Genomic DNA, 26,664 nt, shown 5'->3' on the forward strand with positions numbered 1-26,664 from the left:
TTTACATAACAAAGCCAGCATTCTTTCAGGCATCTACATTAGCTATTAACACTGACAAGAGAAAACAACTACCCCCCTGGAAGACTAGTCTACATCAGCACCTACCAGTGTGCATTAAGAAAAGCAACTCACTTCCCTTGCCTCATCTAAGGGTACAAAAAACACAAATCACGTCTTGCTACTCCCCAGCTACATTTAAAAAAAAAATCCAAACCGTAAAATACGTAAAAAAGAACAAAGATGGAAAAACTGTAAGTTTTTAAAGAGTATAAAGACAAAGCATAGAGGAAAAAAAAAACAAAATAAACAACCGCATTGCGTATGCTGTATCAAGTTTTGCTCTTTTTGCTTGTTCTAATACAAAGGTAGCATATTAATTAAATCTTTTGAGTTACAATCATGACCAGGAAAAAATTAATCCAAAAGCTTTATAAACAGAAAGAATCACTAGAAAGCATAGTGATAAAGAAAAGGGGGTGCTTACTTACTGGAAATGGAAATTCCACTACACTTTATACCTAAGAATAGTAATACATCTAATGAAAGAAAGCTATAATCGGATTTCTTTTAGCCTATTTCTTTCCCCTCTCCTTTAAATATAATAACTAAACTAAAGCTAACTAATATATCATAAACAAGATTTGTTTAAATAAATAAGGACATGTTTCAGTAAGGACCAACAAATATGAAGTATAAATATGAAGTACGTAAAAGATTTTGCCCTAAAATTGTAGCCATTTCACCTACCTTATGAAAGATAAGTCTTTCCTTAAAAAGGATTAACTTTGATAAAAGTAATGTTCTCTATATTTCTTTAGATTCAAGCTTATTGTTAGTTTAGAGCCTTTTCAGAAGGAAAGTCACACAGAATCACAGGATGGTTGGAGTTGGAAGGGACCTCTGGAGACCATCTAGTCCAACCCCCCTGCTGAAGCAGGCTCACCTACAGCAGGTTGCACAAGACCACATCCAGGCAGGTTTTCAATATCTCCAATAACGAAACTCCAAAACCCTCTGGGCAGCCTGTTTCAGTGCTCCGTCACTCTCAAAGTAAAGAATTTTTTCCTAATATTTAGATGAAACTCCCTGTGTTTTGATTTGTGCCTGTTGCCCCTTGTCCTGTCACTGGGCGCCACTAAATTGTCTCTGGTCCCATTCTCTCGAGATATTTGTATGCAGTGGTAAGATCCCATCTCATCTTCTAAACAGATGAGCTAAAACAGGTGACAGCAGCAACTATTATTAATTTGCTTCTCTTTATGGTTTTCATCACAAAAAGTGCTCACAATTCTACTTTCACTGTGTTCTCTGTTTTTCTTTTTTTGCTATGTACACCCAGAATGATAACAGGCCAAACCATTCAAGAAAGTCCAGATTTGTTGGGAGAATAATCCCCTTCATACCCCTGTCCTTTTGGAACATCTTTCCCTCTCAAACTTGAACTATACCAATAGGCCAAGCACTTTCAACTGACTCTTTAATTGTTATTAGAACACCAATTCAATTAACATTCCAAAAGTGATACTTTGGTACAATTCACAACAAAAAACAATTCTTCTAAAGAAATTCACTTGAATGGGCCTTTCATTTTTAGGACAAATAACATGCTGAGAAGTTATGCAAGAATGTCAGCGTGGTGTGTTGCACATCACATGCCAAACTCTGTAAGTGGTTAATGATCTACAGGATCATCTGAGCGCTATCTGAAGAAGGCAGCTTGTTGCAATATGCTTTTTTTCAGCAAAAGGGCACACACAAAGACCTGTTCAATAAGAATGGAAAAACAGAAGACAATGGGAATTTTTTGTTACAGGATTAGTTTCATTTCATATTTTCCAAGGTTATCAGTCTAAGCATGTCCTGGCAAAAGCTCCAAAACAAAAGTATAGTCACCACATTTTTCCGATGTGCTGAAAAAATGCCTCAAAAACCATACAGCCTTCACTCACAGTACACCTCTAAAGAATCCACAACTGAAATATGGGTAAAAATTTGCTGTGTTTTTTCAACAGTTAACAGTGCGATAGTTTATGGAGAAATGTACTTTTAAGTAAAATCTCAATTTTCTGAAGGCAGATACACTAAAAGCAGATGCCTAACAGCTCAGACTGGTGCCAACCAATCCGCTGTTACATCCTGTAGAGTATTCTGACTCCCAGAGGTATCCAAAAAAGCCGATTACTGTAGATGAAGCCTTCTCACCCATGGTTCAACTTTAATAAACATCCCTCTGTCATCTTGTCAAATCCTGCATTATTCAGCCATGAATTAGTTTAATTATTCCCAGAAACTTTTTTAATCCAGCCCTGAGGAATAGTCTGTCCATTTTCATTCCATAACTGGTAGTGAAGACTTGTATTACTGGTTCCCAATGACAGAACTATCAGACACACTCAATGGAAGGAGGAGAACAAGTTTACATGGGAGAGAATAGAAGAGGAAAGAAAAAAATCATTAAAAAAAACATTTACAGAGCAAGATCAGGGATCATTCAAATATGACCTCCTGCATAATAAAGATGATACAATTTCACTTAGTTATCTTAAGACTGAGGAGGAATTTGTGTTCTATAAAGCAGCTAAAGAAAGGAAAGTCAATACCCCACAAATTAGGTTGTTGTATAGTTCAGCTTTCCAATTCTGAATTTTGATAGACTTTCAGCTTCATGAAGTATCCTCTTCAAAAAACAAACAAAAAAGATGCCTCAAACCCCAAACTAAAAACCACTACGTTCCCCAAACACCAGAAAAACTTCACACTCCTCCTTAAAAGGTATTCCCCTATGGATTAACCTCCTTCTTGTTAGGCTAGAGAAATGAACAGTTTTTCATATTCAGACTCTTTGCCTTCGGCATATTCCTCTAAACTAACAACCATACCTGTAGTTCTTTCCTCCAGTCCTTCCATATTATTCTATAACCAAGAATGTAAGAGAGCCTCACTGAAGCTATGACATTACTTAAATTCTTTACTACTTTCAACCCTCCCTATGCTTGCTATAATTTTCAGAATAGTTCATAGGTTCTGGAACACAAGGCACCAAGAGCTTGGTTTGCCATCTACTTCCAATTCAATGGACTTTGCAAAAGATATGTTGCCCAATGAATCTAACTTAGCCTGTTGCCAGCACCACATAACATTAGTCTCTCTTTATTTGCAGCCTTATACATTTGTTTATTCTGTACATTTCTAGCTGCAATCATCTTTTTATAAAGAGATTTATAAATTGAGCGTCTTTGAACTAAATGCAGATTTAGGGTATCTATAACCAGCAATGTCTTCAGCTGCACAACTCCTATATAAAGGAGAAGAAATATTACCAGAGAAGATTCCTACTGTCTAGAAGATTTAGGCCATTAACTAGTTTCTGCTTTTCTGGAACAAAGGAGTACCTGGAATCTGTTCTGCTGCATAAATGCAAAATTATTTTTCTTGCTCGCAAGAATGAATCAGAACTTACCATTCTAATAATGAAATTAAGATCGAGCTTCTAAACTCACAAGAACTTTAATTTCAAAATAAAAGTTCTCATAGAAACACCAATTTTACTCCATGAATATGCTTTCTATCCAAGGTTTTAAACTTAATCATTGTCTAGCAACATAAAGCATTACACAGAAAAAAGCTCCTAACCACACTACATAGCATGTTTTTGCCAACAAAAACTTTGGTTAGACCTGCTGTTAAAAAAAAAATATCCCCACATGTGGCAATGGATTTGCCATATGCAGGATGGAAGAAGTCCTGTCAGAGATGGATTAGTGAAGAAAATGAAAACAGTTCAAATGTTACAGAAACTGAAGTTTTTAAGGTGGTTTAAACAGGTTTTAAAATGGCTTTTACCTTTTTGCAGAGTCACTGATCTTCTTCCCAACATCCCCTGTGCTCCCACACAAGGTGTCCTGGGAAGGTGTCCTGAGATGTTTCCCATTGGCCTTTGTTAACCCCTTTCTATTGGCTGTTGACCCTTCACCTGATGGTTTTTTCTATGTGACCCTGAATTTGTGATTGGTCCCCTTTTGACCCTCCTGAAAGCCTTATAAACCCCTACCCCACAATAAACTTCCTCTTTCGTCCGTCCCTTCCCGGTGGTCTGTGTGCTCCTTGCGGGGTCGCAGGGCCACGTGCTGGGGCGGGGGGAAGGGCATTCACCTCGCAGGTAATGGGCTAGCAGCCTAAAGCCTGGAGGTCTCCCCCATTCCCACTAATCCGTCGGACCCACAAACCTTTCTGTAGCTAAAGATCCCCTTGATGTCTCGACAACCCTGAATAACTTTTACATTTAGCTATAAGACTTAGTTTTTTCAAACCACACATTTTATTTAGATTTCTTGATGTACTGTGTTTATTTCTTGAAAAAGGAGATAACCCCAGAAGCTTCAAGCAATTCATGTATTTTCAGCTGTCTAGAAGGGTAGTGGCTTGTAAAAGATAAACAGAACTAAGCTTAGCCACACTAGACCAGCAAGCATATCATGAGTGCATCTTCAACACAAACTGAAAAAATGACACCAGTATTTATCTATTTCTCTCTGCAATCTCACAGTAGTGCAGGAAAACATTCTATCTAAACACTTATATCTGGCAAAAGAAATGAGGGTATGACAGATTGATGGGACATTACCATCCTGTCTATGAGCAGAACTCCAGGTGAAATCTCACATCAACACCATGTCTACCAAAAAGAAAACCTGTCAGGGTGCTTGAGAGTTAAATTTATGAAGCTCCTGTATGCCCGTACTGATGTGAGAGCAGGAATGCAAAAATGAAACTAGAAATTTAAATCTGAGTAAGTAAAATGTAAGAATCGATGTAAAATTCTTCTGAAAGTTTGTGTTTAAAAGACAATTTTAAACTGCTATTTTAAAAGAAGTGGTCATTTTGCAGATTTCCTTGAGGAAAGATGTGATTGGAAGCAAACCATAAAGGAAAAAAAAAGACAACCTTCAGATTTACTTTGGAAGAGTTCTGCAGGAAGCAATAGCACTGAAGACTTAACTGCAGCAGAAGAGCTTGATGGTTAAATATTGCTCAGCAGCAAATAACAAGAGGCCAGTTACAGGACCGGGCTGTAGAACAACCTGACCTGGGCGAGACAGTCACTTCTGGCCTGCAGGAGAAGCCATTCAGCTTTAACGCCTGCTGGAACATCGACCCATCTCCTCAAAGAAAAGTCCCTTTTACAGAAAGCCAATTCATTTTCCACAGGTTGAGATCTAAAAGCAGCTGGTTTTTTCTTTCCAGTACTAGAAAAATGATACCTTTTCTTTAAATTTACAATTCCTTTCCACAGGGGGACAGACACTGCAGATTACCCCATCTCTCTATGCAGAGAAGCTCTGCTAAGCAGAGGCTGTTACCAGGTCCTTAACTTCAGAGTCACTCAGAAAGGAGATTTTCAAAGCCCATACTCCCTCACAAAGCTTGCTCTTCAAACTGAGAAGTAGGTCCTTAGCTCAGGCTGGAATGCATAGATGGGTGTATTTTAGCACGGTTCAACGGGCACTGAGGGCCAGGAGGTCATTCCACACTTACTGCATGTTTTATATTGCTCAATAAGGACCTGGCAACTTAACTTGGTGTGCTGGTTTCGCTGGGGCAGAGTTTACAGGGCTGCTGTGAATTTGTGCTAAAAAGAGCGTGGATAACACAGGAATGTTTTAGCTATTGCTGAGCAGTGCTTGCACAGCATTAGGGCCTTTTCTCCTCGTATACTTCAATAGATACTTGAATTTTAAATAATACATACTTCAAGAAAGAACTCTTGAAGGCGCAGGAACAGGCTGTTCCTATGCGCCAAAAGATGAGACAGAGGGGAAGATGACCAGCCTAGCTGAGCAGGGAGCTTTTGTAGGAACTCAGGTTAAAAAAGAGAGTGTATCACCTGTGGAAAAAGGGGCAGGGAACTCAGGAAGTGTTTAGGGATGTTGTTAGGTCTTGCAGAAAGAGGTAAAAGCTCAAAACTTTATCTGGCCACTTCTGTAAAGGATAATAAAAAGTGGTTTTATAAATATATAAATATCAAAAGAAGGCGTAAGGCAAATCTCCACTATTTATTGCACACAGAGGGAGAATATAGTCACCAAAGATGAAGAGAAGGCTGAGGTATTTAACACCTTCTTTGCTGCAGTCTTGAACACTGAGACCCAGTTATCCTCGGGGCAACTGGTCCCCTGAGCTGGTAGACAAGGAGCAGAACGGACCCCCTGTAATCCAGGAGAAAGCACTTAGTGACCTGCTGAGCCACTCAGATGCTCCCAAGTCTATCAGACTGGATGGGATCCATCCTAGAGTGATGAGGGAGCTGGTGGAAGAGCTTGCTAAGCTGTTCTCCATCATTTACCAACAGTCCCAGCTAACCACATCTGTTAAAACGTTAACAGATGTCAACATATGACTGGAGGTTGGCCAGTGTGACTCCCATCCAAAAGAAGGGCTGGAAGGAGGATTTGGGGAACTACAGGCCTGTCAGCCTGACCTCGGTGCCCAGCAAGGTTATGGAGCAGATCATCTTGAGTGTGATCACATGGCAGATGCAGGACAACCAAGGGATCAGATCCAGCCAGCATGGGTTTAGGAAGGGCAGGTCCTTATCTCCTTTTATGATCAGGTGACCCACCTGGTAGATGAGGGGAAGGCTGTGGATGTGGTCTATCTGGACCGCAGCAAAGCCTTTGACACCATCCCCCATAGCATTCTCCTGGAAAAGCTGGCAGCCCACGGCTTGGACAGGGGCACTCTGTGCTGGGTTAAGAACTGGCTGGAGGGCTGGGAACAGAGAGTGGTGATGAACAGAGCTGCACCCAGTTGGTGGCCAGTGGTGTCCCCCATGGATCAGTGTTGGGCCCAGTTCTGTTTAATGTCTTTACTGATTATCTGGATGAGGAGATTGAATCTACCATTAGCAAATTTGCAGACAACACCAGGTTGGGTGGGAGCGTTGATCTGCTGGATGGTAGGAAGGCTCTGCAGAGAGACCTGGACAGGCTGGATCAATGAGCTGAGACCAAGGGTATGAGATTCAACAAGGCCAAGTGCTGGGTCCTGCACTTCGGCCACAACAACCCCAAGCAGCACTACAGGCTCGGAGCAGAATGGCTGGAAAGCGGCTCAGCAGAAAAAGACCTGGAGGTGCTGGTCAACAGTGTCTGAACATGAGTCAGCAGTGTGTCCAGGTGGCCAAGAAGGCCAATGGCATCCTGGCCTGTATCAGTAGTAGAAGGGCCAGAAGGACTACGGAAGTGATTTTTCCCCTTTACTTGGCATTGGTGGGGCTGCACCTCCAATACTGTGTCCAGTTCTGGGCCCCTCAGTTCAGGAAGGACACTGAGGTGCTGAAGCAGGTCCAGAGCAGGGCAATGAAGCTGGTGAAGGGGCTGGTGCACAAGTCCTATAAGGAGTAGCTGAGGGAACTGGGGTTGTTTAGCCTGGAGAAGAGGAGGCTCAGGAAGGACCTCATCACTCTCTACAACCCCCTGAAAGGAGGTTGTAGCCAGGTGGGCATCAGTTTCTTCTCCTGGGTAAGCAGTGACAGGATGAGAAGACACAGTCTTAAGCTGCACCAGGGCAGGTTTAGGTTGGTCATTAGAAAGAAATTCCTCACAGAAAGAGTGACTAGATATTGGAAGGGGCGGCCCACAGAAGTGATAGAATCACCCTCACTTGAGGTGTTTAAGGAAAGATTGGATGTGGCACTGAGTGCCGTGGTCTAGCTGACATGGTGATGTTCAGTCATAGGTTGGACTCTGTGATCTCAGAGCTTTTTTCCAACCCAACTGATCCTGTGATATCACCACACCAGCAAGCAGACGGGGGGCACAAGAAGTTGGGAGTGGACAGAGCCAGGACAGCTGGGGCCAACTGATCAGAGAGATATCCCACAACATATGGCATCATTCTCAGCATATAAAGCTGGGGAAAAGGGTAGGAAGTGGGGAATATTTGCAGTGATGGTACTTGTTCTCCCACATTGACACTATGCATGATGGAGCCCGGCTTTCCTGGAGATGGCTGAACACCTGCCTGCCAACAGGAAGTGAGGAATGGATTCCTGGTTTTGCTTTGCTGGTGCATGCAGCTTTTGCTTTACCCATTAAACTGTCTTTATCGCAACCCATGATTTTTCTCACTTTTACCCTTTCAATTCTCTCCCCCATCCCAGTGGGGCAGAGTAAGCAAGAGGCTGCTTGAGGCTTAGTTGAGATTGCCCTACTAAATGTATCTCAATAAGCACTCTGAAATGTGCTTATCAGCATTCCTGCCAGCTTTCAGTGAAGAGTTGGTAGGTCAGAGTCTGCCCTGAAAAGAAATGTTTCCTGTTTTTCTTCATTTTTTACTTCCTCATTAGATACTTTGCTTTTGCTTTAGATAGCTCTTTACAACTTTTTTTAAAAAACAAATTCCCCATAGGATTTTTTGCAGAAGACTAACTACATACATACCAGGTCAATCAGTACAATACACCACACCATTTTTTGAGTGAGGAAACACGATGAACTTAATAAACACCTTAATTAAGCACATTGACATTTTAGAGAAGGAAAAAAATAGTTTACTCTTACTGATTGCAGAGCCTCTTCAGATTAAGTTTTGCATCCAACCATAAATAAAATTAAATGGTCTACTCTATTAGAAACATTCTTCTTTTTCCGTATTACCACTTTAACCCCAAACACATTATATGTATTTCTGCCTCCTGGCTGTCAATCTTCAATTCCCTTCTTCCCAAGTATAGGAAACCAAACCACCAACTAGCAGCTGTAACCTTTTTTGCGCACACCCTCTCAAGGAGAGTCACACATGATAACACAGTACGTTAACTTTCTTCCACAGACCCACAGAAGAGCTTCAGAGCTTGTTGCCCAGAAAGTTTATGGATGCTCCATCCCTGAAGTGTTCAAAGACATACTGGATGGGGCCCTGAGCAAGCCGTATCTAGTGGGTGGCATCCTTGCCCATGGCAGAGAGGTTGGAGCTAATTGATCTTTAAGGTCCTTTCCAACCCAAACCATTCATTTACAAGAACGTTAAGCTATGGCAGAACCTATTTTCTATCAGCCCCACTTCCATGACAGGTCTTTCCATCAATATTTCGAAAGCATTAGCACCAGAGACAGGCAAACAGAGCCAAACACTGGCCCTCAGTGCTCCACTTCAGGGCCATCCCAGGACACCAGCCACAGGCTTTTAACACACATTGAGCTTTAAGAAGCTCAATATTTAGACAGTTTCAGGGATCCCCAGGTTGTTTCTACCACAGCATCAGGCCACCAGAAGTTTTTATCCTTCAGTAATCAGCCTGGAAGGTCACACATCCCTGGGAATGTACCTTCCAACCCTACCCCACAGCCAGAGACCATCCTCTTCTTCCACAGCAGCAGAACAGCTTTGTTCACTAACAGGCACTGGGGCACTACAATAGAGAGGGGGACTCAGGTATATGGGCCATGATTCCTTTGGGAGATAAAATTAATTACTAGGTCCACATGTAGACAGCACCTCAAGCACTATTTCCATAAATCTCCTACCCTACCAGTACCTTTCCAGGTTGATCAGGAGTAGAGGACAGGAAGAGGAGAACTAGAAGTACTTCTAGATAGCCTAGCTTATACAAAACTAAAGTTAGTGCAGGACAGCAGCTATAGGTTGGATTCATGACTGATCACTACTAGGGGGCAGGGGGAAGGCATCTACAAATCACACTATTCACATTCTCAGAAACAGAGTCCAGGTTTCACAAAAACATATTTGAGAGCCAGCAGGCTGTTTTGTCAGAAGTGACCTGTGTCACATGTTTCAAAAGTGAGGAATGATTCTTGCACACATAACAAGTAACAGAGTTATCCAAAACGCCTCAAGAAGCTCTGGTTATCAGATCAATAGCAGGCACCCACAGCAGGTCTTTGTCTGCAGATACTTGATAAATGCCTCTTATGTCTACCTTCTGGTGATGTGGAATTGAGGTGCAATAGATAACTATATGCTAGCTTACGATTTGTAACACTGAGTTTAACTTCAAACCAGCCTTCATCAGCAATTTGAAAAATATTTAAACCTTGCTAAATGAGTGGAAGCAAAGGCCATGGATCTTGCAAATGGAACAGTTTTATTTTTTGGAAGAGAGACTCACATCAGTAATAGGGGACATAAACCTAGGCCCACTCAATAGATAATTTTTATGACTTGTTTCAATGTTTTCAATGATTTATAGGTAGGTTCTCAAGTAAGAACACATATAATGAATTCATACATAATTAATCTTGAGAAAATTACAAATGCTTCTACTCCTTACCAACCACCACAAGTTTCTATTCAGTTGAAATCTTCTTCACTGGGTGCTTCTAAATAGTTGCTATTTGTCAAAAACAGAAGGCAGTTATGGCGATTCAGTGGGCTGCTTTCAGCTAGTACCAGAAGTGGGAGACTGTGCCAGACATAGTGCTGCTGCCTGGGTTTAGTGGGAATATATTTAAAACTCGTTCATCTCATTCAGATAATTTTATCACAAGACATGTGACTTGTGTTTTCAGAACTTGTGCTGGCTAAGATAAACACATGGGTTTTACATTTCCAGCGCTACTTCTCCCTTTTAATTCTACTTCTGGCTTCTCTGCCTACACAATTAAGAGCATATTTAGTATCCACTGTTTAGAGGCATTAATTCAAGGATTAAAGAAACTAAAACTGCACAACAGGCATGGTAAATAATCAATCTCGTCTAATCTCAATAATGTTCTCTAACCTGGTACAAAGGGAGTACCACTTAAAATCATAAACAACTCAGTTCTGAACTTTCTATAGAAAATAAGTTACAAAGAGCAATGTTATCACTGTCCAGTGTCCGCCCATTCAACCCTCATGCCAAGAGGGGAAGCTACTTACAAAAAAGGAACTGCTTATAGATTTGCTTGCATTGCATCCTTTTCTTTCATAATTAAGACAGTATCTCTAGGTCACAAAATGCTAAGCCACTCAAAAAGAGGATAGATGACAATTATTCCACTTCCACTAGGCTTCCAAGGCTTGAAGCAAAAAAAGAAGTTGGAGCAGGACAATGTGGAAAGGGCACACAATGTTAGAACAGGAAAGCAGATAAGAGAAACGATACAAATGTGATTCATACAGCTATCTGCTGTGGGAGGGAAAGCTCCTAAAGAAAGTCTTACAGTCTCATAAAAACAAGAAGCTGGTAGGGGTTGGAGTTGCTAAGCAGTTTGAGAGAGTTTTAGTTTCACAAAATTAGAGATTTACTTTTTGAATAAGCAACAGGAGAGGAAAAAAAAAGTAAAACATAGGTTCACTCTCATTATACCAATGGGGATTTTTTAATTTGTTTTAAAACACCCAAGTCTCACTTGCAGCAAATCACAAGATCTGATGATCCCTTTCATGAGGCTTGGAAGATGCCAACTCAACTACATAGAGCTTTTTCTTTCATTTCTTTTTGTTACTATAAACCACTACAGATTCTGGTCATTTCTCCCTTTTATGAATGAACCAAAACCTTTGCTTTTTTTTGAGAGCAAATGACAGTCAAGAATTAAACAAAAAATCCACTAGAATATTACTGAAAGCCTTATTTCTATCTCCAACAATGAAGAACAGAGCAACAACAGATTTAGATGTCCAGATCACAGACCCCACTGTGAAGAACAGAAACTGAATTTCTGATGCCTTTCAGAACATAAGGCATTAAACTGCATGAAGGTTCAGTCCAATCACTGAAGTAACCTGCACAACCAGAAAGGGAAGTTGGTCAGCCCAAACCTCTCAGGGAAAGGGAAGTAGGGAGCAGGAGCTCAACTGAAGGTCATTGCAACGAGGGCACATCATCACACATCTATATCTTTATACTGCTGTCCTTGAGTGGTTTGAGAACATAAGCGTAAGCAGAAATCAAAGTTTGTTGATCCCATGTAAAGAAATTATTACACAATCAATAAGCAGCATTTAGACATTGCTTTGATTTTAAAGGTTACTTCAATCTTCCTAACTTTTGCTTTACATTCCTCAGGAGGTGTCCTACATATTCATTTCTCTTGCCCTGCCTCCCAAACTGTTTCTTTGTGGTTTCTAGTTAGTATATTCTTACTAACATTTTCCTGAAGGTCTAACTAAGCTAATCTTCATTTTCCAGACAATTACATAATTAAGAGAAAAATAAAATCTCACAGATTTAAATATCTATGGTTGAATACTATACATGACTAAAAACTCATAAGTAGATATCAGCTGCAGAATGTAAATCAAAAATTATCCTACTATTTCAACTACACCAAAGACTACTATTTTTAAACTAAGTATGTAAGAACAGTTGGATGGCCAGACAACATCCTTTCTCTGTATTTTGTAAGAATTTTCTGAAGTACAAAAACAGTGGGTAGGAATATTAAATCATGTAACACAGTCACGCATGTCAGTGTATCAAAAGAAGAAGCTGAGGGGACAGGGAGAAGTATCTACATGATATGTTGAATCCTGATTGAACAAAATTAATTCAATATAATTATCAATAGAATTTGCTCAATAATCCTTATTGAACAGAAATATTCCAATATTCAATTCATTAGTCTGCAAACCAGAAAAAAAAACAAAACAAACAAACCTTATGAAAGGGCAGACCAGAAAAAAACTGAAAGCATAGAAGCTTTAATTCATAATAAGACATTAGTCTGTTTGAGTACTGCAAGTTTCAAACGTATCTCCTCCTGGAGTCCCTTACATGAAGTTTCTACCATGCTACAGACTAGACTGAAACATATTTTTGCTGCAATGGAATTGGTGAAAAGGCAAAACCTGATATACACATTTTCCTAGTTTTGCATTATTTATAAAACAGTAATAAATTCAGGCTCATACAAGTCTTTAGGCTGTCAGCAGAGATCTTCCATAAATGGCTTCTTGGTTGCCCATGCAAAGCCAACTTCAATTCTTGCCTGCTTCCTAAGAGGTGGAAAGATATACTAAAAGATTCACAAACACATCTGACTATCTATCTCCCTTTAAAACACATGTTAAGAAGTTCTCTTCTAGATTGTTTCTTTCCACACCCAGATAGGTGTGGAAATCTTGTATGCTTATTGAGTTGGTTGTCCTAAAGGAAGTTATCCTGGATCTCCTCTGAGGAAGGATGACAAACTACTTACGGTAAGAATTCAAATTAAGAGCAAAAAACCCACAACTTTCCTTTGACCACCTCTGCTCCCCGCAGCATCACTTGCATAAGTTAATCAACAAGCTGAAATCTCATTTCCTAGGCATATCTTCAGGTACTGAATATGAAGTTACAGCTAATGTGACAGGCACAGGAAAAGGAATTTATCACAACTTTGATGCCTTTTGATCAGCCCCCTGGATGTTCTACCCAGTGTTACCCTGAAAGAAAGGAAATAATTCAGACTCGGAAAAGAAAATGATTCTTTCTGTTCCATAATTTTTAACAGTTCCAAATGTATCCACCACAGAGTCTTTCTAGATAGAGACCCAAACAAAGGTTACTTGTTTGGATATTTTGCAATAGCACAGTGTGACTCAGAGGAGGGATTACTAAGCGTACCTTCTGTTTGGGCAATGAAACACTGCCTCTTCAAAGCTCACAGGGCTTGTGGCTTCAACATGAAACAGTAATGGCAATGAAGCAAACAACTCATCTAGATATAAGATGTGATTGCAGCGTGAAGTAAACATACTTAAAGTAGCCTAGAGTATCAGGAGCAGCTCAGCCAAGGCATTGTGAAGCTGGTTATGAGCCGCCCTGGCTTGGACATTTGTGCCATCATAGTGTGCATGTACGTGAGATGATACGAGAAACGTACTCACCATACATGAGCGCTCAAAGTAATTGTAAAACCATACAGCTAGCAGCTAGTTACCCGCCCCACACTTGTATGTTAAGCACCTACTGTCACTTTACTTCCAAATGAAAGATTAAAAGTTCATTGCATAGTCAGCAGAAAGACATCATAACCCTGACTGCCTAAGTTCAAGCACCTAAATACATAATGATAATTTTACATTTTTTCAGTATGGAATGTGATTGGTATCCCAGAAAAAAAAACTCAACTGAGTCAACATGAGTTACTTTGTACACATTCATCTCTATGCTACAGCTTATGAAGCGTGCTGCTGCTCTGGGTAACACTATTTACTGAGCTAGCAAGAGAACTACTGGCCCACCTGATATTTTCCCCCTCATGCTCTAACTGTTGAAAGAGCTGAGTTTTTAGACAGTTCAGGTATATATTTCACAAATCCTGAAGTCAAACTGAAGGTGCAACAGGGCATTAATAACTTGCTCTCTTGCACAGAACACCTATTTTGCCTTTACATATACCCTCCTAGGAGACCAGTTCTTGGACACCCTTCCGAAATTTTCTACAGTCTCCCAATCCACCAGGAAGATGAATTTCCATATGTCTGCAATTTTTGTCAGAACCTTTGCCATCGTATTTACATTGTTTTACTAGTCATTTTTCTTGTTTATGCCTCCCTCCCTCATACATTTTCAGTATTGTCACAAAGCAGACAGTCAGTACATGAACTAACCTTTCAGCTGTCAAGTCAATTTTGACAGACATATCCGGAAAATACACCTCAGTAACCTTCAGTAACCAGGGAAGAAAGAATGTAATGTCAAAGGCACAAACTCCTCATTATGAAGATTCTTAGTTTTGCTCCAAACTACAATCTGTGACCTTAAAACACGATTTATTCAATCAGTTCAAGAACTTGTACAAACTTGTCCTACTGAGGACTCCAAAGTTGCTCATGTTTCTCAGGCCACAGTGCCTTGGCATGGTACTGGACAGCTTTAGCCAGGCACAGACCGCAGGTCACTAATACTTTTCAGGGAGAGTCTCACTTGAACTGTTGAGTAGTTTCCCACTTAAGCTAGAACAGGACAGTCGCTTTGCAGACTATTATTAAATACCACATTCGAAGTGGGAATTTAACGTGCGGCTGGAATACAGAAAGTATTGCAGAGGTTGACACACACAACATTTATCTTGGCTATCAAGTACTCACAACAAGGTGGCATAACCTCCACATTCGCTTGCCTCTGAAAGAGTCAGTACTAAAACTACATATTAGAAATAAAATTCCCCATCCAATAAAGTGAGTTAGCCATAGTTGAATAAACAAAGTATGTTACTTTGTCTCCTGTTTCTTTTTGATACGTATTTTTCACAATTCCCTCTGACAAGGTATTTTCATATTTTTACTTCATTTGCATACCAAAGCACTTTCAACTGCAACGAATTTGCTACCTCTGACTTTACTTGGTATCACTGGATTTTTAAGTTGCAGAACATGGAAAATAGAACTTCCTCCAGTACTTTCACCAGACAAATCATTATTTCTTATATTTTTAATCACTTCTGAAGTTAATCTGCTCTTTTCAGAAAACTTTTATTGCAGAAAAAAGTAATTTGGTGTGTTATTTCACAACAACAAAACCATGCTTCCAGCGATGGTCTAAAGTTAAACCTTTATTTCTGCCTCTGAATCTGCTTCAGAGGCTTTAGATGCAGAGCTCATTGACAGTGATCTCTCTTCAGGGATTTCCTCATGTACACAAGAGATTTTTCTCAGCAGCTAGCCATACTGTCCCTTCGAACTTACACTCTCACGATTTCCTTTTCAAGATGTGAAAATACATAACCTATAACCATGCACAGTAATCCCAGGGAAACCATGGTAGGTGTGTATGAGGCACTGGTGCTCATCGTGTTACGTACAACAATTATGAACAACTGACATGCAGAGGCCAACATAGTATTCTGTAGAATAATTTTTCCAAAGGTAAAAAGAAAAAAAAAATAAAGTCAAAGACTCTCAGTGGTAACTGCCCCCTGAGCCATGACTCACCAGCAACAAACTAAGGGCTTTTTATTCTCCATAATTTCCATCTTTCCATCTTGTGTATTGGTTAGTCCCCACCTCTTGAGCACAGGTACACACTCAGTAGCCTTCCTCACTAAATCATCTCTGATGTCCAAGACACTTTTCAAGGCGATATCCCCTATGTGCTTCCAACAAGCAACCTCCTCAACTAAAGACATCTTATTACACATTCAGCAACACCCAACCCCAGCCACTGCCACCATTTCACCAGGTTCAGAAAGGCACATGCATCAGAGTCCTTTCTGGTTTTGACTAACCTACCCAACCATCTCATCTGCAGCTTCTTTTCCCTTGCAGTAATCCTCTACTTCCAAAAGTCAAAACCAGCAGATCAAACAGAGTAGCTTCTATCAGTCTTCATTTGTGAGGAAAATACCTCACTTAATTCCTACTCTTTCTTCATTCTGTTTCAACATGATGGAGGGCCATCCTTCCACCTTCCCTACCACCAATTTGCATATTGTTCACCATACAGGAATGTTGGGCCCCAGGGCAGCCAGGAGACCAGCCTGCCTGGGCTCATCTCCTATGACAGGGACCAAGTCACATCCCATCCCAGGTTTCTCCTGAGAACTTCACTTGGTTTCCACCTTTATGAGGAAACAGAACAAAGCTGCATCCGAATTTCAGATTGGACATTAGGAAAAGGTCCTTCACTGAGAGGGTGGTTAATCCCTGGTACAGGCTCCCCAGAAAACCAAGCCTGTCACAATTCAAGGAGCATATGGAGAATGCTCTTGATCATACAGTTTAGTTTCAAGTAATCGAACAAGGAGCAGGGAACTGGTATTGATGATCCTTATGGGTCCCTTTCAACTCATGGATTCCCTCTGCACATAGAATATGTGCAGAAGGAAGTGTACATCAACACAGACAAATTCTGAGGGGGGGGAGGGAACCACCCAAAAAAAAAAAACCCAACCAAAACTCAAAGCCTAACTAAGCAAGGGAGGAACTTAACACTTCAACATTTCTTACAAGGAGGAACCTAACACATCTTACCACCTAAACATTCACACCTAGTCCAAGAAAGCTCAGCACAGGCAGTTGCCTGCACTGCAGCTTATGAAACCCTAGTGGTCAGAGATTGGAAGCTGTGAGAAATTCACACACGCTCACCAGCACTGATCCATCAGACATCAGCAAACCAGTCACAAGATATGTATGCACTCATTAGGCAAGTACACCGCAGTTGACCTAAGCCACAGAAAACCCTTTTCCAGGCTATGTTTATCTCCTTTGTCCCTAACTCTACTAAGTCTGACAAGTGAAAAAAAAAAAAATCTGCAGGTGCAAAATAAAGGGGTGGAAGGCGTAAAATATGAACTGGTAGCTGAATATTCACAGAGGAAAATAACCAAGTCAGTTCTTGCAGACAGATGAGGGGAAGGAAAAGAAGGAAAGTCTGCTTTCCCCATTAACCTTTATGTTTCCCCATTATAATGCTGGATGAATATCTGTTGGCAAGTTCAAAACTCAGCTTCTTAAAATACAATTACGGGATCCTGATGTGAACTTTTTAAACTGCTTGTCATTAATTTACTGGTTGGCTGCTCTAATACTAAGCCAGCAACACAGGGAACATGACCACTAATCATTAAGAAACCTTGCTGCTGAGGGCACCGCTTATCTGTCAGATGAACAAATGTCAACTTAGAGAGACTGAAATCTAAAACACAAACTACTTTTACCTTTTGAAATACAAAAGCATCAGAAAACATGCCTGAACAACCAAAAGATTCCCACAATATCATTAGCGCACCTCACACTATTATTTTCAATTCAGTGATGGTGCAGGACCAAGACCTTCAAAACTTCAGGATGCTTTCTGCTACCAGAGACAAGAGATAACATGCTAGCTCAGAGCTGCATGCCATCAGCACCCAGCAGGAAGTTTTGGTTTACTCTGCAGCTGCTCTCAGCACTGCCTAGAAGATATAAATATATACACACATTATATATATATAGCTTTGACATCCTGAGTGTCCAATGGTTCTTCATGTGAAAAAGTTCTTCTGGTTGATGCTGTTGCTTACTTTCCTTGTTCCAGAAAAGCACTACTTCAAATATACTAGTATGAAGGTTTCAAAGCATGTAGTCAAATGCTTTAGAGACTAGGCCATATCCAGTAGACTAGTCTTTTAAAACATGATAAAAGTGTAAAGTTTCTTTTTTTGTATAGTTTATGCCACATTTTTTTTTATTCCTTTGAATTAATTGATCCAAACAGAAAACAAACAAAGGCAATCTGTAGCATCAGAAGATAAGGAGTAATAAATAACTTTCTGCACCAACCACGAATACAACAGAAACCATGCTAGGTCAGACACAAGATTGTCTATCCAAGCCCCTGATAGTGAAGAAATAGTCAAAAGCAGATGGCTAGGGGAAAAAAAAGAGCTTCAAAACATGGCAAGCATATGATACTTCTCACAAGTATTCTTCCATCTGTGGTTCATTTGTTTCTTTAAGTTGAATGCAATTTCCAAATAACTTCTCTCGTAATCATCAAATTGGAAAACTGGAAATGTTGAATATTTGCCATGAGCATTTACATAAAAAAGCCAATCAAGTCTGACAACTTCTGCACACCCATTTGACTAGACTTGCGGATAAGAACATGAAAGATTTAGACTAGACTAAGCAGCTGATTTTTCCAAGATAAAGAGGGGTGTGAATGTACAGCCAAGAGAAAAAAGAGTCCTCCCCGGAATAACTGATTTGCACTTCAGTCCTAGCTTGGTAGAACAGGTCAGGTGTGCACACTGTGATTCACTGAGTGATAACAACACAGAAACATACATTTTAGAGCACTGTGGCAAGAAAATTTCATTCTTCCTGGGAAAATGAGAGAAGTAATGCAATATCAACACAGTGATGAGTGAAAATGACACATATTTTAAATAATTCAGAAGCTGCACGATTAAACTTGTGTCGTACTAATATCCATCCATGCTTAACTTTTGATCCATCACCACTACTGCAGATATTCTCATCAATCACTAAAGTCTAATCTTGTACAAAACACTGTATTACAGGAATGAAGCTTCAGTGTATTGAGGCTTACACTGCTACAGCCAAATGCCTGACCTATACCAGAACAACAAAAACCACACAAACCGAACTGCAAGTAATATATAGGGGACTTCTATGGAGATAATGGTCCCCAAAATAACATTGATAAGCAACAACAAAAATGCACGTACATTCACATACTAAATATAACACAAACTGAGAAAATTAAAAAAAGAAGATGAATTCCAGTTTACCTGGTTCAATTATGTATCAAACTACTAAAGTAGTTACTACCAAGCACCCTCATTTTTCTAGGTCAAATCTTCCATATTTCTACAGTGTACATTGTATAAAGTACTATTGAGGTATTAAGATGGATGTCTTGAGCTGGCACTCATTATTTAGGTAGGTAGGATGGATGCATACTTTTGTGATATTGCCATGCTAAAGAATTTTAAATCTCCTGGATGATTGTTTCTTGCTGGATTTCTCTATAATATCTACACACAGGTAATTGAAGAAAACAATGTATCTGTATTTGATAACCATGTCACTGCTTCACAAGAATGCAGCAGTAAGCAACTCAAGTTAATAAACAGACAAAAAAGCTAAATTTTAAACTCCTCCTTACTACATAAATTCCAAGCTTAGTTGGTACCCACCTGGTAGAGATAAGATAGCAAGACTATAGAGAGATAAGAACCACGGGCCAAGGTCTCCAGTTGTGGCTAGCAAAAGCATAAGGTCCGCACAAAATAAAAATAATAAATAAATAAATTATGCAGGCTTTTGAATCCCCTTGTGACTTAATATCAGGGTTACAAGTGTCCACATGGTGGTCCCTTCCTTCTTCACCCGGACAGGAGAAAGCATATATAAGCCCTGGGAGCTTCTATTTCTTCTAAGATTAATGAGACCCCACATGCCCTAAAACAGTCTAGCGCCCAGTCTTAGCAACTTCCAAGTCAACAGAGAGGTGGTGAAAGAGTCCACACCTGCCTGTGAAACACAAGAGAAGGGACAGCTGGGCTCAATGCTCACTCCAGCAAGAGAGAAGGATGAGGAATACGTGTTATGCCTCCCCTGGTAAAATACAGTAACACTTTTCAACAAGTGTTCTACAAATACAGCTTCAGCAATCCTGCTACAGAAGTCCTGCCAAGTCTTAGAGAGCAGCAGACTTTCCACTGCAGTGCTATGCAGGCAGCAGCATCAGCAGTGGCCTGCTCCAGGGTACAGAGGAAACCATGGTCACTGGGAAGGCGATTGTTGAGTTCTGAACACTTGTGTTGCCCTGAGACAGGAATCACCTGGGTGCTTCATCTGGCACATGGAGAACCCAACTCCGGAGCTTTCCAGATGCCACACAGAGCTGGTAGCCTGAAGCCTCAAATAATATGGACTAAAATACTGCAATAAGAATAAATGACTGAAAAAAAAAAAAGGGTTCTAAATGCAGACAAGCCTTGAAGGGACTTATTTTATTGTGTATGATAAAAAAAAATCAGAAGGGTGTAATGGAAATTACCAAAGAACAACATCACCAAGATAATTCTGTTGAAATAAAGCCCACTATTAATCTCCCATGTGGATCTGGCTTAATAGAAGCAAGTAGCAATTGCCCACAGGAGATTTCCCACAGTAAAACACGTCAATTCCAAAATGGAAGTCGATTTTTTTTTCAAAAATACTGCAAAGGACATAGAAAGTATGTTTAAAACAGAGCTACTTGTACAAAGCTTTCATCACAGTTACAGATTAAGAAATGCAAGAAGCAAAAGTTCTTAAAAATCTCCTTCCCACCCCCCAAATGTGTTTCTGCATAATTTCTCGGCAGTTTCATTTCTCCCCTTCCTCCTTCTCAATTCCTGATGCAGGAAAAGCCATTTTGGACTAGATTGTGACATGAAGTGACACAGCAAATGAACTTCCCTCCCAAACGTCACCAAAAGGAAACTGGAATATTGCGCGATGCTGCAGCTCCACAAGTTTCACAAGGACACATAATCAGCATTCTTCATGTTGCCACTAATAAATCTTCTAAAATCCAGCTAAACATGAAAATAAAAAAATATTGAACAAGATTATTTTTCCCCAAGATCAACTTAAGGGGTAAAAGTGTTTATAGACCTCATTTTTCTGGACAGCTTTAGTCCTTTACATGACAGGGGGGAGCTTCCTGACTTAATAATCAAGAGCAAGACATTCATATGACTACACATGACCACAACCCATACTCCTTCCTGCATCCCGGAGATGCTGCCTGCCACAATACAGCGGGCCAGACAGCCCCTTGCTGCTATCCCAGACAGAAACTGCCTGCAGCCCGTGCTCTCTGTGCATTAATTCCTTATGCTCTTATTGCTGTGGTGAAGGGGAACGCCACGTCTGAACGGCTGGTGAGCAGCGCGCTTTTGGAAGTCCAAGTCTGACACCAGCTGATATCAAAGGGATACTCATCACCACACATCGAGAAGGGATGAGCAGAAACTGTAACCTCGCTAATTCCTACCTGAATTTGCCGTCAGTAGCAATCTACTCAGGCAAAAAGCAAACCGGCGCCGCAATCTTCCCTGTACATTCACATTTCGCAAAGCAAGTCCAAAAATACTATAGACGAGCAGATGTAAGGCCCCTTCTGGCCCGTCAAAATCGTATTTCTTTTCAGACTTTGTCCTACGGCCAAACCCTATGTTTCAGGCGACTGACTTTACCGTAGTGCCAAAACAAGGCGCTAAGCACCAGGGCAGGATTCCCGGGGCCGGCCTCTCCCTCCGGGGCACCGGGGGACCATCTCTCCATCTCCTGCCCGCCGCTTCTCGGAAAGGTGAGGCTGTCCCGAGCCAGGACATCCGCCCGCAACCTTTCCCATCGACAGCTCGTACATTAGGGCAGAGCCAAAACTAGGGAAAAGAAAACCATAGGCATCGTGACCCTGGCACAGAGGGTGCCGGGGGCAGCGCCGCTCTCCTCAGACTCGGAGGAGAGGGGCAGCCCGCCGGCAAACGCCGCCCAAGTTCTTGGGAGCCCCGTTCCGCCAGGAAACGCCGGGAGCCAGCGGGGCCGAAGCCCCGCTCCTCTGGGCCGCCCCCCGCTCACCTGCGGTGTCCCAGATGGAGATGTTGTACGGACCCCACTGCTTCAAGTAGAAGGCGCCGCCGACGGTGCTGACCGTCTCCTGGAAGCGCCGCTCCATGTAGCGGTGCAGCAGGGAGGTCTTGCCCACGTTCATGTCCCCCAGCAGCACCACCTTCCCGTCCGGCTTCTTCATCGCGGCTCGGCTCGGCTCCCTGCCGGCGGCCGCTCCCGCCCCCTGCCCCGGCCGCCGGCCCGGCCCGGCCCGGCCCGCTCCGCCCGGCGGAGCCCCGGAAGCGGCGGGACGAGGGCCCGGAGCCGCCTCCGCCGGCAGCGCAAACTTCGGGTGCTCCGCTGGAGCCGCCGCGATCCAGCCCCGACTTCGGCTCCGGCTGCTCCTCCTCCCCGGGCCGGCCCCGCTCCCGCCCCCACCAGGGGGAGGAGACGCGGGCGAAGAGGCGGCCGGAGCTCCGTGAACCCCGAGCCCGAGCCCCCGCCCCTGCCCTGCCCCGCAGGAGCCGGGTGATGTGTCCCGGCCGCCGCGGGGTGGGGTGGCCGCTGCCGGGCTGCCGAGCAGCCGCCACTCGCGGAGGTATCGACTGAGCCTTCGGGGGATGCTGCTACCTCCCGGGCTGCCTGCATCCTTCCCACCGGAGACACCGCAGCCACCAGCTCCACAGCCCTCCCGGAGCCCAACCAAAAGCCCGCTCATCCCCCTCGCCTCCCGGGATGTACGTGGAGGGGCGGAAAGTTGCTCCGAAATTAGGAGCACAGTCAGTTGCCCAGCTGCTGTAATTCGGGTTAATTCCATTTCAGGTGACAGAATTGCAACCATTTAAATTACCCAGAGATCTAGCCTATCATTTTTACATCAGTCCTTTTTGTGCCAAATAAATCTGGAAAAAAAAATATTTTAATAGGATATAAACATGCTACAAATTTGGAGCAAATAAAGGGATAATGTGTAGACCACATTGTGGAGGGAAACAACTGTTACAGGATTTTTAAGAGAATTTACCAGTTAATAATTTCCTCTCCCTTCCCACACAATAGCAGCACTTTTCAAAATAAGTAGACACACATCCTCATTCTTGCATGTCTCATGTTGAAACTGTTACAATTTCTTTAGCCAGTCTAGGCTTTGGATTTATGAGATGCTACGATTTTTGTTTACCTGCTAAAAGGGACTTGCTGTGTAGCAGTGGAGTTTTAAGCCACGCCTACTTAATTTTGCTTATTCTGCTTTTACTGCCCATATTTGTGGTTTTGCAGCTGTACCCAGTGATACATAATTTCAGTTCAGAATCAGATATAATGCAGATATTAAAGTACTGGAAATACACAAAAAGAGAGGATGTTAAATTATTTGGTAAAAAAAATCTTACAAGTGACTCCGAAATATTAATATGAGATGTGATTCACGACTATGTAAAATACTATGTGAGGGGGAATTGTTATACTTTGATAATTGTGTGGCAGTATTTTTCTGTGGCACGTGCGGCCTTTGCTTCAGATTCCCATCTCAATCCCAGAGCTGGTAAACATATACTCATCAAATCAAGGTGCTTCTCTGAGGCAGTGCAAAGCAAGTAGTGTTCTACCAGGTGCTTGGTATGAAAGTGTAAAAAGAACAGACATTCTTTTTGCATACATACTTCTTGCAAATTCCCAAGTGCAATATAAGTTACACCCTTTTGAAGTGGCAGATGCCATTTCAGAAAGTGAAATGAAGAATTTCATTAAAGCAATTATTTCTGAATTTTACCAAAATTCTGCTGTACTTGAATTATTTTCATGTTCAAGTGAATTGTAAGTCTTTCTGGTGTTTAAAACAGGTATCAATAAATTCTAACAGTGATGCAGAGAAGTTAGGACAGAAAACAATTTCAGTAATACGGTGAAAACGCAACTGGGATTTTAGGTTTTGTTAATAATAAGTCCTATGAAAAGAAACATCTCCCTTCCCAGATGTTTTCCACAGTTTTTTGAAACACATACCTAAATCCCCACATTTTTGACTGTGTGTATTAACAGCTAGCAGCAGTCAGACAGACAGGGGACTCTCCTGAAAGTGTCAGCAGCTGACTTTGACTGACAGCAATGTACTACTTTTGTATGTTAACCATAGCCTAGCTAAATGAGAAGCCAAATCCATCTGGTCCAGTACTCATTTGGACTTGGGGTCACAGTCCCTCACTCAGGCACGGATGTGCATTATCCCAGTAGTATGCATCTCCCATTCACCACTTATAGGATTATCTCTGTTGCACAGCAATCTATGCCTAATAATCAGGTGCAATAGGATTGGAGAGTACTGGGTGTTGTTTCAGATCCCTGAGAGAATTTAGGAAAATTTTGATCTGGACAGGTTCCAGGTATGTAGAAGGGCTCCTGAGGTAGGCCCTTAAAGACTCAAGTTTGTAAAGTCCTCAGCAGTCTGAGATCCCACTGACTTCAGGAAAACAGCTTCATTAGGCACAGCACAGTGTCCTTGGTTATTACTGCCGATGTCTCCTTGGATGAATGCACTCCAATCTACAGCATACAATTTAAGTCGCCTCTTGTTAAAGTCAAATGGCTCAAGATAGTCTGTAATGTAATATAAATAATAACAGAGCATATGTGAAAATATTTGGGAAAACATTAAGAGCCTTTAATTTGCTCTCTAACACTCGGATGCATTGGCCTGTTGCAAGATAATTTCCCAAAATCACTGAGATGTCTGTAGCAAGAGATCTTCACGGTAGAAGTATGGGCATGAAGAATGTCTAAAGTGCTTGATAGGAAGGAATATGAAATACTTTGCTGTCTAGGTAGTAGTGCATGTATGTGGACTGCACGTAGTGTCTGGTCTTTGTTTTTCATTTTTGAGCATCTGAAGAGGCCTTTAATTACAGTGAGGTTGTTCATTAATCTTCCTGACACCATGAAAACATGGTCACCATGGTTGGTCTCCAGATATTCTGAAATTCAGACACTTGGGCTAGGATACAGAGGTGGACAACACATTAAAGTTTCTTAACCATTTCTGTGCTAGAGTAAGACCCTCTCAAGAGTAAGAATGTTAGCCTTGTACATAAGCCAAAAACCTGAGCCAATAATGACTGTACTGACGTCAGGGTAACTCAACCTTTCTAGTCTCGCACAGTATGAAAAGTGCTTAATGTTGCAGGAGAAAATTAGAGCCTGTTTATTTGTTTCCTTACCAGCCTTACCTGGGTATTTATATACATTGTCCTGCCTATGGGCCCCATTTGGTCTCCAGGCTAACAGTACTTTGTAAGTTCACATGAGGTGAAATGTTCGCCACAGAACAGGGTTGTTTTTTGCTGAGCTGATCTTATTTTGGAGACAAACTGAGTAAGTGATTGAAGGCATATGTCATGTCAGCTACTAACTGCTGCCCCCAACATGTCACAGGTGTGCTGTGGCCTTGGTGTTCAGCACCATAACGTCTCTGTCTTTTGTCTTCCAGCAGTGCCTCTGTCTTTTGGGGTGTTGAATCTCCATGACTAGATGTGTGCTTTCTGGAGATACTGCAGTGGACCTCAATGGGATTGTTTGTAATGATAAAGGCAGTACAAACTGCTGAAAGAAACATGCTGCTTTTTAAAGACAGATGAATCCATAACTTAGAGGCATGTATCTCAGTTGTCTAGTGAATCCTAGTCAAGGTTTTGTGAAACAAGGAGAAGGGTAGTAAGAGAGGCTTACCCCTTGTCCTCAGTACGTGCTGGCACTCCAGTGCTTTGTTTGTTGCACCTCTTTGTGAAGTATGAGGTCACTGCAAAACCTATGAACAGGTACTAGTCGGTGAACCACGGCAATTTCTGTTTTTGTTTCTGCTTATTGCCTTCCTTTATGACTTCTTTCTTCTAAATGAGCAAATGAGTATGCATGCTCATTAAACAGAAATATTTGCACTCATCATCTTCCAGACAACCCTAACTAGACCTCACTCTCAAGGTGCTCTCTTTCAGGCTACAAAGCCTGAAATATGTAGACAGAGCAGTGGCAACATGATGAATAGCCTGAAAGAGTTATTCATCACATAGCCACTGCTCTGCCTACATATTTATCCTAAAATATTCTAGGTTCTTCCTCTTCACCCTGCAGATTAGCCCACAAGCCAGATGCCCTAATCAAGGGAAATTGCCCTGTACTGCATATCAAGAGTTAGTCTGATTTCTGTAGGGTTGCAGTTCCACACCTTTCTCCCCCTCCTTTTCCCAGCCTTTTCCTTAGGCTGGCCCTGGCTTCTGCTTGACCGTTCCCTGTACCTATTTAGCTTGATGAGCTGATGAAAAACTAGCTCAACAGTGACAATGAGTAGTTTTCTGCTGGTTTTATGATCAGCACAGAGGAGGCTGATGATTGCACCCATGGAACTTCAGTTCCCTGGGGCTTCAGTTGGTCAGTGCTGGCTGCTCACAGACCTTTACTTTCTCTTGGCAAATATTCCTACTCTGCCTCCTCTTCAGACCTTGCGGGTTTTGGAGCACCTCAGCTGTAGGACTGTTCTCTTTCACCGGGATTGGAAAAGCATATCACTGTATTACTTCTGCCTGGTCAGTGTCTGAACCACAGCACCCTGAAAATGACATGGGTAAATCAAACACCTTAAGATATCCTTATGACAGAAAAGCCTGACCTGAGTGATTAGAATGTGCC

At 41.8% G+C, this 26,664-nt stretch overlaps 1 protein-coding gene across 1 annotated transcript in view; it reads right to left on the bottom strand.

Annotated features, from left to right (window-relative positions):
* The window catches only part of RAB20 (RAB20, member RAS oncogene family), a 31,210-nt gene extending 8,972 nt beyond the window's left edge, over positions 1-22,238 (bottom strand). The window contains exon 1 of the mRNA XM_027639799.1: positions 22,018-22,238. Within this exon, the coding sequence (XP_027495600.1) occupies positions 22,018-22,189 (172 nt within the window). The 5' untranslated portion in view covers positions 22,190-22,238. The remainder of the gene's footprint in view (positions 1-22,017) is intronic.
* Positions 22,239-26,664: the final 4,426 nt, after the last annotated feature.

The sequence above is a fragment of the Corapipo altera genome, unplaced genomic scaffold (assembly GCF_003945725.1).
Source record: "Corapipo altera isolate COAL_440 unplaced genomic scaffold, ASM394572v1 0, whole genome shotgun sequence".
Classification (NCBI taxonomy): Eukaryota; Metazoa; Chordata; class Aves; order Passeriformes; family Pipridae; genus Corapipo; species Corapipo altera.